General features: G+C 60.6%; 5 protein-coding genes across 5 annotated transcripts; 2 read left to right on the top strand and 3 right to left on the bottom strand.

The window, feature by feature from the left end:
• On the bottom strand, positions 1–909 carry PAN0_005d2631 (HIT-like protein; the record flags this gene model as incomplete). The annotated part of the gene is made up of 1 exon (XM_014801871.1): positions 1–909. The coding sequence occupies one exon, from the start codon at positions 907–909 to the stop codon at positions 1–3; it is 909 nt and encodes a 302-aa protein (XP_014657357.1).
• A 911-nt stretch (positions 910–1,820) lies between these two features.
• On the top strand, positions 1,821–4,109 carry PAN0_005c2632 (transmembrane transporter; the record flags this gene model as incomplete). The annotated part of the gene is made up of 1 exon (XM_014801872.1): positions 1,821–4,109. The coding sequence occupies one exon, from the start codon at positions 1,821–1,823 to the stop codon at positions 4,107–4,109; it is 2,289 nt and encodes a 762-aa protein (XP_014657358.1).
• Positions 4,110–4,877: 768 nt separating this feature from the next.
• On the top strand, positions 4,878–6,458 carry PAN0_005c2633 (3-oxoacid CoA-transferase; the record flags this gene model as incomplete). The annotated part of the gene is made up of 1 exon (XM_014801873.1): positions 4,878–6,458. The coding sequence occupies one exon, from the start codon at positions 4,878–4,880 to the stop codon at positions 6,456–6,458; it is 1,581 nt and encodes a 526-aa protein (XP_014657359.1).
• Positions 6,459–6,645: 187 nt separating this feature from the next.
• On the bottom strand, positions 6,646–13,097 carry PAN0_005d2634 (eukaryotic translation initiation factor 1; the record flags this gene model as incomplete). Its single annotated transcript, XM_014801874.1, has 11 exons — positions 6,646–7,106; positions 7,217–7,393; positions 7,522–7,673; positions 7,734–7,991; positions 8,070–8,156; positions 8,459–8,545; positions 8,919–11,689; positions 11,886–12,028; positions 12,118–12,464; positions 12,657–12,756; positions 12,929–13,097. 11 exons carry the CDS (start codon positions 13,095–13,097, stop codon positions 6,646–6,648), a joined length of 4,752 nt encoding a protein of 1,583 aa, XP_014657360.1.
• Positions 13,098–15,025: 1,928 nt separating this feature from the next.
• On the bottom strand, positions 15,026–16,774 carry PAN0_005d2635 (uncharacterized protein; the record flags this gene model as incomplete). Its single annotated transcript, XM_014801875.1, has 1 exon — positions 15,026–16,774. The coding sequence occupies one exon, from the start codon at positions 16,772–16,774 to the stop codon at positions 15,026–15,028; it is 1,749 nt and encodes a 582-aa protein (XP_014657361.1).
• Between the last annotated feature and the right edge of the window lie 63 nt (positions 16,775–16,837).

The following is a 16,837-nucleotide window of genomic DNA, read 5'->3' on the forward strand; positions in this document are numbered from 1 at the left end:
TCACCTCAGCGGCAACGCAGGTTCTTCATCGGTGTCCGACTCGGCCGCGTTGGGCCCAGCGGTGCTTTCTAGCTGGTGGCACTCCACCTTGCGACGGTGAGCGGCATGTTCTCCAGCGCCGTTGCTTGCTGCCCTCTTGGACCGGGTGCTGGTTGGATGGCTCTCTGGTCTACCCTGCGCAAGCACCGTATCGCGCCAGTGCGATTCCAGATGCGCCTTGAGCTCGGGGAAGAACTTGAATCTTTGACCCGTATGATGGCTGATGAGCGGCCCATTGAGCAGATTTTCGTACGCTCTTTCGCTTTTCGGCAATGCCTGTTTGCCTGCCGTCACCATCTTGTCCACATCGTCGAGGCGTTGTGCAAAGTCGACGGTGGGCACAAATGAGAGGTAGTGCTTCTTGTGCTTGAGGCGGGCCGAGACGAGGTCCATGGACGCAACGTGCAGATGCAGATGCTCCATGCTAGGCACGGCGTGGAAAGCGCGGTCGATGGACCAGGTGACGCCGTAATTGCGCTGCATGTCATCACGGATGTGGTCCAAGACACGATCGCTCGCCTCGCGCACAGCAGCCAGCACCTCGGTAACATAAGGACTCGTCATGAGAGCCGAGATGTTCCGGAGGTGAGATGCAGGCACGACGTTGGACGAAGTGGCTCCGAGTGTGAGTTTGCCATTCGTGGCTGAGAGAGCGGGAGGCGCCTGAGTAGGGTTGCCCTTTTCGCGACCGTCTGCGAGCTTGAAGGGAATGCGTGGGAGCACGAGAAAGTGGTATTGCGCCTTGGCAAACTTGTCGTAGATGGTGATGGTGCGGTCATCGTAGAAGAGCACGCGGTCGTCCGTTGGCAAGGCATTCGGATCCTTGGCAGAAGCGATGCGCACCAGTGCTTGATTCCATGCTTGCGGCATCTTGACTAGCCGTGGTCGATTGCTGAATCGGTCAGCGGAGAATGAAGTCGTCGATATGCGTCTGGCGTGGCAGCGAAGCAAAGTCCATGGCATCCCCTCCTCCCCGTCGACTCAGCTATGATCTGGAGCTTTCCAGCAGTACGTCAAGTGTCGATCAGTTACGTCAAGTGTCGATCAGTTCGGGTCGCAAGAAGGCTTGGATGTGGATGTAGGGGAGGAAGAAGGGCTGAGGGGGAGGAGGCTCTCCGACTCCCAGACCCAGAACCCTGCGCTTCGGCAAGAAATGTCTGCGCAGACCCTTTCTTTTCGGAAAGCGCCGAAACCTCCACTCGGTCTGGCAGTCTAACACCTAAATAAATTTGCGGCCACGATGAGACCAACACCACGAGAAAAACACGCAGCTTCACAGCAGTCTCACAGGGTCGGTCGGAACAGCGCCAAATTGGATTTTTGGGTTGCAGCCGAATTTCGAGACAAAAAGGCTGGGCGCAGCAACAGCAGCAGCACATGTAGGAGGTTGCAGCGCGTGCGCAGGAAAGTGCACGAAGCGCATATGCACCTCCTGCGCACGCTCAGCACGCTCAGCACGCTCAGCACGCCCTCTGGCACGCAACAAAGTGCGAGACAGAGGGGCGCGCCGCGGCGAGTTTGTGCCGTCCGCTGCCCTTTCAACCAGCCCGATACCACCCTGACCCTTTCGCCAACCCCTCGCCACGCACATGCATCTCTCATCGAAACCAACCGAACCAACCCCTCTGCGACATGCTCTAACTTCGACTGCGCATCGTCTGCCCATCCTGAGCGCCTGCCGATCAGGCCATGTGCGCCTAGACACATCCTCCTTCCTCCCGTAGACACCGCTCGATAAGGCAACGACACGGGTGCCACGGCCGTCGCAGACCTTCGGCACGATGTTCGCCCCCATGTCCAAAGGAGGCTCGGACGATGCCTGGCAGGCTCAGGATGAGGCAGGATCGCTCAAGCCTGGTCGCTTCCGAGCCTACCTGGCCGACCAGCTGCTGGCACCGGGCACCACCAACCCCACCCCGGCTTCACGCTCCATCCCCTTCCCACGAGACTCGGGCACATCACGGCGCAACGCCAAGTCAGCGGCCGACAAAGGCAAGGCGAGGGAGCTCGATCGCGGCTTCATGGCCGGATTCCTCGGCAACCAGCCAGCAGCTCCCTCGACGAGCCTCGGCAAACGCCTTGCAAATGGGTTTGGCTTTCGACAGAACCCGACCCATCCTGACCGGCCGGCCGGGCTCCGCTCAGGCGCAGCGCCCAACAAAGCCCGCAGACTCGACCCACCGGACGCATACTATCCGCAGTCGATGCGCGATCCAGCAGCAGCATCGTCTGGCGCCAAGAGTCCTCTCTCGAGCTCGGGCGAGCTCGGTCCTTCGCCCTTCCACTCGCCGCCTCCACGTAGGCGCCGCGTGACCAGCATCCGAGATCGCAATTGGGAGAGGGAACGCGAACGTGAGCGACAGAGGCCGAACCGCAGCTGGCTCAACAACCTCATCCGGCCTCCACGCGAGATCGTCGAGGCGTGGCTCGACAGCTGGTGGAAGCGTTGGTTTGCGCTCGCCGGTTTGCCCAGTCTCGTCGTGTGGATATGGTGCGCAGTGCCATTCCCAAAGACCGACCCCTATGATCCCAACCTGCCCTGGTGCAACCCGGGCGAAGATGGAAGCTGGAACGATCCCAGCAATCCGCCCTGGTGCTACCCGCCCAACGCCACTGCATCCAGCTCGGAGATTGCAGCAAAGATGGCGTTGCCGACACTACCGACCTTGACGGGACTGGCGTGGTCAATGACCAACCTGATCGTATCCAGCTTCTCGAATCGCGCCGGCACGCCCAGGGACCCCCACCCACCCGTCGGTGGCGGTGACCATCTGACGGTGGACGCCAACTTTTGGTTCTTCCTGGTCTTCTACTACGGCATCTACGTGGGCGTGGCGCTCATCTACATTACGCAGCTCTTTGGGCTGTATCGGCTCAACTGGTGGCCAGCGGCGCTCGGAGCCAAGACGTCGTATACGTTCTTCTGGATCGGCAGTCTGGTGGCCGGCTGGATCCTGCACCAGCTGGATCCGCTCGGCACCGAGTCGCGGCATCGGCCTGCGTTCTCCAAAGGCAAGCCGCACGACGAGGCAGGCTTGGCTTTGCAGCAGTGGCCGGCGGGTGTGCAGGCGGGCGGCAAGCCGACGATCGACGATGCCGACATTCAGTGGCAGCGCAAGACGCTGTGGGTGGGGCTGGCGTTTGCGACCATGGCCATGCCTGCGCTCGTTTGCTTTGTGGGGCTGCGGCGCAGCGGACGCCAGACGTACCGGCACAGTCTGACGGACCACCAGAAGACGTTTCTGGAGCGCCAGCTCAACCGGCGCATCCCGTCGTCGTACATCCGCTTCCTGTGGTTCATGTCGACCATCGGCCTCTCGTTGTTTGCGCTGATTGCGGGACAGGGATATGCGTCGGTGTATCTGTCGACGTTGCCGCACACGGGTCTGGACGGTGTGGCGTACGTGTCGTTCTGGACGCTCACGGTCAATGGGCTGGCGCTGGTGTCGCACTGGATCCTAGAAAGCAAGGTGCGCAGTCGGGCGCTGGTGTTCGCATTCAAGTACTACTACTTCTTGGTCTACTTCATCTTCTATCGCAACCTGTTTGCGAGGCTGCGCTCGTTCGACCAGTTTGCGCTGGTGCAGCTGCTTTCGTCGTTCTGGGTGTGCATCTGGTATCCGATCTCCATGTCGTCGCTGTGCCACCGCGTGGTGCAGTACTTCAACCCCTCGCCGCGCTCGTGGGAGGAGTACGTCGAGAGTGTGGGGCTGGCATTCTACCTGCGCAACCTGGCGCAGAACACGACGATGCTCGCCTTTCTCGGCTGGGTGAGCATCTTGCACTTTGGCAGCAACCAGCCGCTCTATCCGTTCTTCGCGTACGACAACAAGCACGATCCGTACAACTACCAGCTCACCATGCTCGGCTCGCTCGCCATCTGGGCGTCGGAGCTGGTGTCGTCGTTCGTCGCGCGCCAGATCTGCTATCTGGCCTTCCGGGTCGACGTGACCAACCTGGGCCTCGACGAGATGCGCGAGTTCCCCGAACTGCTGCCCACCATCGGCTGGGGTGCGGTGCATACGCTCATGGACATGCTGCTCTTCCTGATCAAACTCAACTTTCGCTAGACGCATATACCCCTTTAGATTCGCAGAAATGTCACGTGCGGCTTTGGTGCACCGATGGTGTCCACGCCACGTCTGTCGGTGGATGGATGAGATCGGTTTGGGTGGGGACGGTGGGGACGATGCACCCTCGGGCGGGGCGGAATCAATTTCATCCGCGCCAGCCAGTTGCAATTTCGGCTACTGTCGGCCGTTGGTTGACTGCGCGGTATTTAGCCGCGGTTTTTGAGGCAAGCCATCCAACACGCGTGCTCCTGACTCGCAAGACGTAGACTCTGCGCATGATTGTACTTTCACTGGTCGAACCAAAGATCTGAGCTTGTTGAGGTCTTGCTGGTCTTGCCCGATTCAGTGCAAGCAAGGCGGTGAGCGAGCGAGTGCGGATCGGCAAGAGGCGGACAAGTGGGGGCCGAAGGGGGAAAAAAGGCGGGGCAAAAATTGGATCCGCTTCGGACGGAAGACGCGGACGAGGTTCGGCTCTTTGTCGCCTCCACCCTTTTTGGCAGCAGCTCGGCTTTGTGCGTTGCATCAGCCAATGCGAAGAAGAGCGAGTTGAACCCCACATCGGCGCTCTTTTGGGTCGAAGGCGGCTCGTCCGTCTCTGCCCGAGAGCCCCGACTGACCCCCCTTGCTGCTCTTGTCGGAGGTGACTCCTGGTGACGCCTGATATACCCGTTGCGAATCTGGAGCGAGTCCTTGCTTTCCTGCCACGACATCCCCCACAGTCAACCTTCCTTTCCCACAACAAGCTCCTGGCTAGTTTCATCCGCGATGTTGACTGCAAGCCTTCGATCGCGCGCCGCATGTCGGTCTGCGTTTGTCGCCCCCACGCTACCCTCGCGCACATTTGCGTCGTCGGCAACACGCGCCATCGCATCCTCCAAAGTATACCCTTCCGCCGATGAGGCGGTCAAGGACATCAAGTCTGGCTCTACGCTGCTGTCTGCTGGCTTCGGTCTGTGCGGTACGCCCGAGACGCTGATCGGAGCCATCAGCCGCCATCCACACATCAAGGACCTTACCGTCGTGTCGAACAACGCCGGCACGGGCGAGTTCGGTCTGGGCAAGCTGCTCAAGTCCAAGCAGATCAAGAAGATGATCTCGTCGTTCATCGGTGGCAACAAGTACTTTGAGAACCAGTACCTGACGGGGCAGGTGTCCCTGCAGCTTACGCCGCAGGGAACGCTGGTGGAAAAGTGCCGCGCAGGTGCTTTTGGCATCCCCGCCTTCTACACGCCCACGGGCTACGGCACTGCAGTGCAGACGGGCGATCTCGTGGTCCGATACGAGCAGCGCGAAGAGGGTAGTAAGGAGCCTCTCAAGCCGGCGGAGATGGCCAAGCCCAAGGAACAGCGCGAATTCAACGGCCGAAACTACATCCTGGAAGAGGCGATCTACGGAGACGTCGCCATCATTCATGCGTGGAAGGTGGACGAGGCGGGTAATGCCGTCTTCCGCTATGCGGCCAACAACTTCAGTGCGCCGTTTGGCAAGAATGCCAAGATGACGATCGTCGAGGCCGAGCAGATTGTGCCCGTGGGCACGTTGAATGCCGACGAGATTCATCTGCCTGCCATCTTTGTCGACCGCATCGTGAAATCGCAGCACGAAAAGCAGATCGAAGTGCACACGGTTTCGGATGCTCCCAAGGCTGCCAAGAGCGAAGGCGCCGACGCAGCCAAGCAGGAGGCGCGCGAGCGTCGCATTCGTATCGCCAAACGCGCCGCCAAGGAGGTCAAGGACGGCGACTACATCAACCTCGGCGTAGGAATGCCCTCGCTCGTACCCAACTACCTCCCCCAAGGCGTCAACGTGGTTCTCCACTCCGAAAACGGCATTCTCGGCATGGGCCCTTACCCGAAGACCGCTGAAGTTGACGCCGACATTGTGAATGCCGGTAAGGAGACGGTTACGCTGCTTCCCGGTGCAAGCACTTTCGACTCCTCCGAGAGCTTTGGCATGATCCGAGGTGGCCACATCAACGTAACCATGCTCGGCGCTCTTCAAGTCGGCGCCAACGGCGATCTTGCCAATTACATGATCCCCGGTAAGAAGGTGTCGGGTGTAGGAGGTGCAATGGACCTCGTCTCCAACCCGGCCAACACCAAGGTCGTCGTCGTCTCGGATCACACCGACAAGAACGGTCGCAGCAAGATCGTGGCCGATTGCAAATTGCCCCTCACCGGCTCCAGGTGTGTCTCGCGCATCGTCACCGATCTCTGCGTCTTCGACGTGGACAGGGTCGGAGACAAGGGCCTCACCCTCATCGACCTCCAGGACGGCGTCACCGTTCAGCAGGTCAGGGAAAAGACAGACGCCCCCTTCAACCTCGGCCCCGGCATCAAGGAGTAGATCTCCCCCCTCCCCCCAAAATTCGTCGGTTGTACTTTCACTTTGTCTGCTTTCATCTGAATCACGCATTTCATCTCGTTTGTCCACTGTGTGCGACCTGTGCAAGCAGGCCAACATCCTGGATCACAAACAGACACACACACTGCAACACTCAAGCCGCGATGCATCGATGGAAAGGAAAAGGAAACTAGATTGGCAACGTGGGTGGTCGCTCTGGTGGGCGCACCATCTCTGAGGCCAGACGGAGGAGGGGGGACGGAACACGCCGACGCGACGCTGCTCTCGAGGTCGTGCCGGCACCAACCACCAGCGCGGTCTCGCTGCCGAGCGCGACATCGCTAGCAGGCGAGCCAGCACAGCGCGAGGGCGCGTCGTCTTCGGCCATGCATGCCGCCACACTGGCACGTCGGCGAGGCGCACAACCGCTGCGGCCGCGGCAGCGCTCGCGCCGTATCGACCTCAGCGGGGCCGCAACAAGGCGAGAAGGCCCCGCTTCGGTGCACGAGGCTGACATCGCGTCGAAGGGTCCGCTGGAAGGGTGGTATGAGGTTAGAATGAGGCGAAGCTGGGGAAATCGGCGTGCGCCGAATCGGAGATCGTCAAAGACGTCAAGTCGGAACAGATGTTGAGAGTCGGAGGGAAGAGTGGCTGCGATCAGATGATGCAGGCAACTAGAGGCATTACGTGCACTCGGCAGTCAGCATGGATCGAAAAAAGCAGTGCGAGCGTGCGTGTGGCCGAGCAGGCGGCTCAGAAACCGTGCACCTTGACGTCGGTCTTGGGCGTGATGCCTTCCTGGACGATGAACGAGGCCACCTTCTGGCGCTGGTCTCCCTGAAGCTGGATGACTTGGCCGAGCTCCTCGTCGTCAACAATGGTACCGTTGCATGCGAATTCCTTCTTGAAGGCCTTCAGCAGCTTCTTCTGGTCATACTCTGTGCGGCAAGAAAGGACGGGAATGAGTAAGGTCAGCAAATGTATTCGCGCATTCGAGCCGGGGTGGCGTGAGTGTCTCGCGCGAGGGACGACCTGAACGCGGCAACCACGAGGCTGATGTACGTACCTTTGGGAAGTCCCTGGAGGGTGGTGAGCGTCTTACGACCGTTCCTCTGCTGGATGCGGATGTGGACGTAGTTCTGCGTCTGCTGCTTCTTGGTAGCCTGCGAGGTAGCGTCGGGCTTTGACTCGTCGCCGAGATCGGCGAAGGGATCGTAACTGGAGAGGTTTTGAATATTCATAAGCTGTTTGCGATCGGCGGTGTATCAGGAGCAGGACCTGACGATGAAAAGGAGAAACGGAGTGCGAAAAGAAACGAGGCTGGGGAAGAAGGGAGAGGTGGTGGTGGTGGTTGGTGGTGGCGACGCAACCAGTGTCAAGGCAGATTCAAGTGCACCGAGTCGCGACGACGGGCGTTCTAACAGATGCGCGCTGCGGTCGAGGGGGCAAGGCGCAGGCTTGAATTGCGCAGTCTTGCGTTTTGGCACGGCTGCCCGCTCGGACGACACTGCGCTGAGCAGTCTCGAAAAAGTGGCGCTGTGGATGCGCAGCCAACTGCCGACGCGCCGTGTAGTGTAGCTCACCCTGCGAGATGGGTGCCGAGGGGCTGCGCACCTCACAAAGCGCTGAGCCGCGATCGAAGAGCGGGTCCAGTGCCGGAAATTAGTGAGCAACTGTGATTGCTCAGCCGTGCCCACGAGTCTAATTCAACACGGGCGAGCAGTCGTAGGCGCAGTCACAGTGTCGAGCCGTTGAAAATTTCGACTGCCATCCCTGCATTTCCAATACGCCCGCTCGCCGTGCGTCGGTGAACTTATCGTACGAATCGCATCCCCACCCAACCTCACCCAGCCCGCATCAGCGACCAAGCTTGAACAGGCTTAGACAAACTCGCCACAAGCTCACATCCGCCAGTCTGCATTCGAACAACACGCAAAGGTGAGGCTAAAAGTACTCGGAAGCCGCGGTGGTGGTGGGCTATAGTACAAACGACCCAAGGCTACATGTGGAACGTTGAAAGCTGCGTCTCGTCCAGAGGGTTGGGCGCGCACCACCATCCGCCAGCGACGGCGAAGGCGACGACAGCGACCCTGGTATGCGTGTATAATATCAAGAACCCCTATGCTGAGAATTACATATGCCGGAGGGAGGGAGAGGGGAAGAGAGAAAAGCGAGATATAGAGAGAGGGGAGCAAAGAGACCAAAAAGCGGAAAGGGTATTCCCGGTCGAGAGGGGGAGAAAGAGAGAGAGAGACGTGACATTGGACCCGAAGTAAGCGGCCAAGGCCCGGAACGGAGACAAGTCTAGGCTGTGGCACCATTCATTTGCGCGGCGCGACGGAGAACCTTGGTCGATTTTGGATAGAGAAGTATAGAAAGAGAGAGAGAGACCTGTGAGAGGCACGCGAACGACATGGGCAGAGGCGACAGTGAAGCAGCGCGGTTTGGCGCTGCTCCGTTCACATGTGACCTCCGCCCATGCCGTTCATCATATTGTTCTGATTCGCATGCGGGTTCTCGTCAAACGAGCCGCGCGCTGCGAATCCGTTGGGCGACGACGCCATCATGCCCTGCATGTTGATACCCGGCGGCATGGAGCCCGGCGGCGCCATCTGGATGCCCTGCATCTGCCCGCTGTCGGCGCGATTGAAGGGATGCGGATGGCCGTGCGCCATGCCGTGACCGTGCGGCATCATGTGGTTGCCCATGCCGACATTCATACCGACGCCGCCAGGCACACCGCCCGCAGGCGGCATCCCACCTCCCTGCACCATCATGGCTCCGGCGGCCATGTTGGGATCGCCGCCCTTGCGCTTGATCTTCTTGGCCCAGCGCAGACCGCACGCGTTGCACAGCGTCTTGGGGCCCAGCGGACCCTTGCGCCACTCGGGCGAGTCGACGCGCCCGCAGTCGGTGCACACATGATCGCCGTCGTCCTGCTTGGGCTTCTTCTTGCGTCGTGCTTCGTCGGCGGCGTTGGCAGCCCCTTCGGCACCGCCCATGCCCGCGACGCCCTGACTGGCGCCGCCATCCTCGTCCGAGTCGTCGCCCGCCGAGACGCCGAGTCCGGCAAGCACGTCGTCCCGCGCGCTGTTGGTGCGCATCACGGGACTCGTCGGATGCGATGCGATCGAGTTTTGGCGCGAGGCTTCGCCAGGACGCGGCCCAGATTGCGGCGGCACGACGCGTCCGTCGGGACCGACGGCGGCGCCGCCAAACATGGGGTTGACCGCATGCGCCCATCCACCCGTCGAATCGCTCTCGAGCTCCTGCTTTAACAGATCGGGATGGTATGCAGCGGCAAACGAATCGCGATGTTGGTCGTGATCCGGGCCTGTCAGATCCATATCGGCGATCAGCAGACGCAGCTTCTCGTTCTCGAGCTTGAGTTCGAGGAACGAGTCGAGCATGCTCGTATTCTTGCTCGGATACGGCCGGGCCGAGCAGAAGAAGCACTGCAGCTGCGAGCGTGACGAGCTGGTGGCATCGCTCGTGGGCGTCTGCAGCGTCTGCTCCTGGCTCAACGGATGCGCGCCCGTCTTGGAGCTGACCGACAGGTTGGGAGCCATCTTCTCGGACTTGACCGCGACAGAGCCTGCCTTGGAGTCGGCGTCGGCGCCATTGCTGGCGACGATCTTGTCATTGCCTGCTCCTGCTTCGTCCTGCTCCTGCGGCGCATCGGCGCCGACCTTGTCGTTGGTCGCACCGATAGGCTCGGGCGGGAAGTACGGGTGGCCGGTCGCCTCAAAGACAATGTAGTCTCCATCGCGCGTAAAGGCATCGGCGTGCTCGACCTCGCTTCGACGCTCGTTGCCGCGCTCCTTCTCCTCGCCCGTGTCGCCAGCGGAGGACTCGTTGTCGTTGGTGCCCTTTTCGCCCTTCTTGGAGCGGTTCGCGCTGGTCTTGGTCTTGAAGCGGTAGTAGGTGAGCAGCTCGCCCTTGCTGCATCGCATCCGGTCGATCTCGCGCTCCACCGAGGCGACGTCTTGCGGATGCACGAATTCGGTGAGTTTGCGGCCTTTGAGTTCCTCGCTCTTCCAGCCCGTCAAGCCTTGCACACTGGGGCTCGCAAAGAGGATGGTGCCCTCCGGGTCCAAGACGTGAACAAAGTCGAGCAGCTCTTCGACGACGCGGCCGGTCCAGCCTTTGCGTTTTGTAAAGTCGGTGGCTGCCGACGAGCCGCTGGCGCTCACATCGACGCCGCGCAGGATCTGACTGCCGAGGCCCGGGGGATGACTCGCAGCGTGGCCTCCCATGGCGGCGAGCGCCTGCGATCCGTTGAAAGAGTGGCTGTGCTGCTGGCCGGCTGGATATAACGAGGGCGGTTGTGGGTAGCCAAGGCCGGCTGCGTAAGGGTCCTGGAGTCCAGAACCGAGCTCGATGCTGCTGAAGGATCGCTGTCCAAAACCCGGCGGGCCCACCACTTCGGAACCGCTGCGCGACCTGCGGTGGCGGAAGGGCGGACGTGCAAAGTGGGCTGGCTGTCCATCTGGAGCGTGGAGCTGGGCCGGAGTGGAACCGATGCTGTTGATGCCGCTCATGCTGGAGCCGCTGTCGTTGTGCAGGAGGACGGGCTTGTTGCCGTTCTGAGCCTGGTTGGGTTGGATGGGCGCGCCTGTGAAGGTCATGCGCCTGCGCTTGCCTTGAGCTGAATCCTCGCTGCTGTTGGAGCTGGGACCGTCGGGCTCGTAGCCGTTGGCGCTGGCGCGGAAATCCGCATTTGAAGGCGCGCGCATCGACATGTTGGCGTGTGCTTCGGCGCCGTTCTGCATGTAGTCGGGCATTGCATTGGGCATGCCAGTCCAGCCGCCGTCGGCGGACGCACCGACCAGCGAAGCGTCGCCATTGTTCTTCTGCGACTGACGTCTGGATGCGGGAGCGGATGCAGAGCCGTTGAAGCCGAGATGACCGTAGGCGGCAGCGGCGGCGGCGGATGCAGCGGGATCCATGCCGTTGGGCACCATGGACTGAACGAAGCGTTGCGAGGCGTCGCCCTCCATCTGTCGACTTTGGAACGCTTGCTGTGCCATCATCATCTGAGATTGCTGTTGCTGAAAGTTGTGCGCGGCAGCGGATGGGTCGAAGCCGGCAAAGGCCTGGTTAGCCATGTCGTTGCGCGAGCCATTCTGAAACATGTTCTGCATGGCCTCTTGGCTCATGTTGCCATCGCCGTTGAAAAAGGGCGGGTTGAAGTTCTGCTGTTGGTCCATGGGTTGACCGGACCAGTTCTGGCCCTGCATGATGGACGAAGGGGAAGTTTGCGTCGAGCTGTGCAAGGGGGGTGGGGAAATGTCGGTTGCTGAAGAGAATGGGCGAGATCAGGTATCACCAAAGCGACGACATAAGATGGAAAGTGCGGAAGGTGATGATGGGCGAATGGACCGAACGTGTGTTGCCTTTGGTGACGTCGAGTCAGAATATCCCAGAGACCGTCTTCGAAGCTAGTACGAAGCGGAAGGGCTGACGAAGCGATTGGAAGGCAACCTCGGAAGAAGCGCCAGACGTGCAATCAAAAGGCAAGAGTCGGAACAGTCGGTTGAGTTGCGGCTCGGTGTCTTGTGTGGCACCGAACGCTAGCGGCTATGGCAAAGAGAATCTCTGCCAGTGCTTATCACGGATGTTGTGATGGGCGGATGTTGGATGGAAGTGTGTCCGGACGAACGGAGCCGAACGGAGAGAGACGTGCAGCTGATGCCTTGGTGATGGTGGAGAGGCGCTGAAGGATGGATGAAGGTCGGCGGGAGCGGATATGAGGTGCCGGGAACAAGGTGGAGCGGCGGAAGGATGGTGATGACGATGGCGAGGCAGCTCAAGTTGGGCTCCGAGGCGTGAGGGTTCACTCGGGGCGGGGCGGCGGCGCGGCGGGCGGATGCAGATACGACGAGCGCGCGAGCCAAGTGGGGAGCGGTGCGAAAAATAAGAGGCGGCCGTTGGTGCTGCTGCTGCTGCTGCTGCTGCTGCTGCTGCTGGTGCTCTTTGGCTGGAACGGGCCGTCTGACTTTCAACGAGCTTGGCCGGGCGGAGAGTGCCGCTCCCTCAGTTCTGTGGATGCTCAGTTATGCTTTTTTGCCTTTTTGCTTTCTCGCTTTTTGACTTTCTGGCTCTTGCTTGCTTGTTCGGTGGCGGGATGAGCTTCGAGCATGAGCACGAGCTGGGGCTGGCCAGGGCAAAGGCGAGGGAGAAGAGCAATTTCGCCGCCACAGCTCTAGCGCGGGCGCGGACGACCAGACGGAGCCACCGACGCTGGCAAGCTGGCGATGTGCGGTAGAAGAGCCAAACGGGTCTTGAGCCGTGGGCCCCGCTGCGAACTTGAGAAAAATAACCCTTTTCGTCGCTCTGCGTCGGCGGCCACACTAAAAATTCTTGGCTCCTCCGACGCTCAACACCACCCGGCAGAGAGGGCAGTTCAACGCACTGACAAGATTCCCCGACCGCTGGCTCCGCTGGCTCCTTGGACCGCGACGGCAGCCCACCTAGGGCTCCTCCAAACGCCGTCCGCGCCCACAATTCATTGCGACCACACTGACGGTGCTGTGAGGTGAATGCAAAACCAACACCAGTAGATGCCATCGACGTTGAAGGAGCAGGAGCCGCAAAATAGAGACGTGGGGCGGCGGTTCTGCGGAAGCAGAACGGCAGCATGTGCAGCGAGCAGCATGTGCGGCGAGGCGGAAGCGGCGTCTCGCCGGTACAATTGTTTGCGAGCGCGCGGAATGCGAGGGGCGTTGCGACAGGTGGCGAAAGAACTTGGAGGCCAGAGAGTCGCGGTCGCGCTACCGCAAGCGAGCCACGCATCCACGGAACGCTGCCGCGTCAGCCCCAGCAGGGTGCATCTCAGGGTCCTCTTCCCGTGGGTCCACCCAACACGCGTCAGGGCAAGTCGAGCTCGAGGTCTCGGTGTTTGCAAGACTCAGCTGGCGACCCTCGAAATTGCGAGCAGAGGCAGGTTAGAATCAAAATCAAGGCAATGCGGCGACGCAGTTGCTTGACCTTGCCTTGGCACAGGCACCCACCACTGCACTCGCACACAAGCGAAAGTGGCCGTCGTGGGCGAAGAATGCTGCCAAGCTTGTGGATGAGACGAGGCGGGCTCGGTCACGACATCCGTGTGGTTGCTGTCGATAGGCTATCATCGGAAGAGCATGAGCTTGCTTGCAGGAACTTCACGAGCCTCAAAGCTACCCGAGCCAACAGCGGTCGGAGTCGTCTCGGCAATCAACGGCATCTGCAGCATGCAGCTCGGTACAGTAGGATGATGGAGGGGTCGCCGTGACCGGTAAGCTCGCACCTCGAACGTCGACAGCACCGAGCGCAAGGATGGCGTTGATGACGCAACGACGCGCTCGGAGCTTAATGCTCGTTTTGAGCACATGCTCGTGCCCTGACCTCTCGGCTGCAGCTTGCAGGTGAGCACAATAGAGTAGTAGCTTTCGCAGCGAACAATGACGTAGCGACATCCTTACTACCTACAGCATACCATTCCGTTGCCAGCCTTGACAGCATTGTCTCGAGGCTGCTGTGTTGGCTGCCGCTGCAAATCATTTCGGAATACGCTGCCTTCCCGTGCAAAAAGCTGCTGGTCGTGTCGATTCCGATTTTCGCTGGACCCTTGGGTCTAGCAACGCCACAGCGGCGCGTGCACGCGTCAGTTTTGGTTTTTCGCCCACTTCCGGCGCCGCCGAGGTCCATGTGAAATTCCTCCTTCTCACGGGACCACGGCGTTGCATCCGAGACACACGTTTTGCGTCTACCTTACCGTGCACGGGTGCAAGCCCAACGTTGCAGCCAGCTTGACACAATGGGTCTGACTTTGGCAGAACGGGAAGCCAGCCTTTTTGTCAGTACAAAGCGTCGGACTTGAGATAACCTTTTGAGCTTCGACTTCCGAGCGTGGGCCCACAAGCTGAGGAGCAGCTCGTACCGTTGCTCCTTAGCAAAGCGCACGAGCAATTCAGACTCCGTTGCGTCTCCGCTGCAGGACGCCGGCGAGCGCATGGTCGGACTCCGCCTCTGCTTGCTCGGTCCGCTTCACCAAACCTGAGAACAGTGGAATTTCTCGCAAAAAAGGAGAGGCAAATTTTGGAAAAGTGGCAACGAGACGGCCTCTCAGTTTGGCATCCGCGCAATCCGGCCACTCGCTTCCAACACCGCAGCGAATACAGCACCCCGAACTCTCACACAGACGCACCTCACGATCGTGCGCTGCGTTCAATCCCCATTGTCGCCCATTTCCGTCTACAACTACAGCCTGCCAATCATATCGTCTGGGCCAAGATCAAACATCCGCCATCCGAGTTCGTGGTTCTTCTCGCTCATTTGCAAAGCTCTAACACAGGCCTCACTTGGCTATCGAACAATCCACGCCACACAGCCAGGTAGACCGTTCAATGCGCTCCCATCCGGTGATCATGATGGCAGATTGAAACTCTTCTACGACACAGACGCTACACATGCGCTTCTTCTGGTGTCAATCCTTGTGCGAGATGCGAGATGCTCTCGAGTCCAATCCTGGCGGTATGGAGTTTCCAGCCGCATGGACCATGGATCAAATGGAAGCCCTTGACTCGAGCTCAGGCTCGTGCAGCGACACCGCCGGGCGTCGCATCGTCATCGTCGTCGTCATCGTCGTCCTCTTCATCGTCCGTTGCTGATGCTGCGTCGCCAAGGACGTGTCCCTCGACAATGAGGCTGGCGCCCTGAGCCAGTCCTTCCACATCGCGCAGCTTTGACGCGCGCGCATCGCCAAACTCGATCCGTTTGCGCGGATAGCCAGTGACCAGACTGAAGCGGTAGGTGTGCTCGTACCCCTCTGGCTTTCGCACCTCAGCTCTTCCCTCGGAGGCTTCCGACGCGACCGAGGCCGACTCTACGTACGCAAAGACAGCCTCGACGGGGTCGAGCGGCGAAAAGCGTCGCGCCAGCGTCTTGCCACTCGGCAGTCGGACGCTGAAGCGCACCGCCTCTTGCGTCGCGCCCGGCTCTCGTGGAACGAGGCTGTTGAATGCCCACCTCCGCCAGACTTGCTGTCGGCGCTGCAGCTCTTCCTTCTGCTCGTGCTCCTCGCGACGTCGTTGCGCCTCGACTGCCTTTCGACGTTCCTCTTCGCGTCGCTGCGCGATGCGCTCGGCATCCCGTCGACTCGCCTCCTGATAAGCGCGGTCCTGCTCCGCCCGCAGCTCGCGCTCCATCTCGTGCCGACGTCGCTCGGCGCGCAATCGATCCATATACACGCGCGTACGCGGCAAAAGCACGTCCGAAATATGCGATGCGATCGACGCAGCCGAAGTGGCAGACGACGGCGATCCTTCCAGTCGAGACAGCACAGCCGGCCTCGGAGACGAGCCCAGCGATGCCGCTGCTGCTCGCCTCGATTGACGCGGCGGCTGCAGTGCGATAAACGCGACGAACGGGTAAGTGCTCGCCTGCAGCGTCCTTGCTACTGAATACGCCTCGCGCTCGCGAACATCGCCGCCCCAGACGATGAAGTCGTCCCGAGAGAGCAGCTCCACCAGCTCGTTGTCCGTGAGTGTGTTCTGCTTGAAGCGATCCACGTCGCCGTGCTCGCGGCTCACCAGGACGATGGCCAGGATCTTGATCTGCTCTTTGGCCTGGCGCAGGGCGTCCGTATAGCTGCCGACGAAGAACGGTGGTAGCCGCTTGAGCACCGACGAACCCGTATCGTAGCCGTCTTCTTGAGGGCCTTGGCCGGTTGATGGGCCGGAACGAGAGGTGGTCCCTCCCGTCTCCAATTCGAGTTCTCGCACAAAGCGCTCGGCAGATGTGCGCGGATCTGAAGCCGATGATCCCTGACTGCCGCCACCGCTTCCAAAGAGCGAGGGGAACAGCGACCGAAGGCGAAGCACACGGGCTAGGAAGAGTAGCAGGCTGGACGCGACGGAGAACGGCAACGTCAACGCCGTCCAAATCATCTGTGCCACACCTGAAGGTCCACTGTTGTCGCCGGGTCCAGGGTAGCGTCGCAGTCCAGCACCACCGGAAAGACTGCCCATGTTACCAGCCGCGCCGTTAAACGATCGTCTTGATGCGTCGATCAAAGGCTGCTCAAAGTCCATCGATCCACGGACTTGGGGATCCTGTGCGAATGATCGGGCGATCGTCTCGTCGTCGGCGCCACTTCGCCTTCGCTCGGCAGTGTTGTCCTCTTCTACCAGCCGTGCGGCGCGAGTGACGTCCCAGCCTTCGACTTCGAGCAGAGTTGCGAGCATGTCGTCGTCCGGCACACCGGCTCCGGAGCCTTGAAGAATGGAGCGCAGGCTGGCGATCGCATCCTGCTGACTGCCAGAGCGCTGCGTCGACATGGTTGATGGTCACCTAGACGGATGCGGCTCCGCAGCCCTTGCCTCTGAAACTGAGCTTCTCAA

The sequence above is a fragment of the Moesziomyces antarcticus genome (genome assembly GCF_000747765.1).
Source record: "Moesziomyces antarcticus DNA, scaffold: scaffold_v10005, strain JCM 10317, whole genome shotgun sequence".
Taxonomy (NCBI): domain Eukaryota; kingdom Fungi; phylum Basidiomycota; class Ustilaginomycetes; order Ustilaginales; family Ustilaginaceae; genus Moesziomyces; species Moesziomyces antarcticus.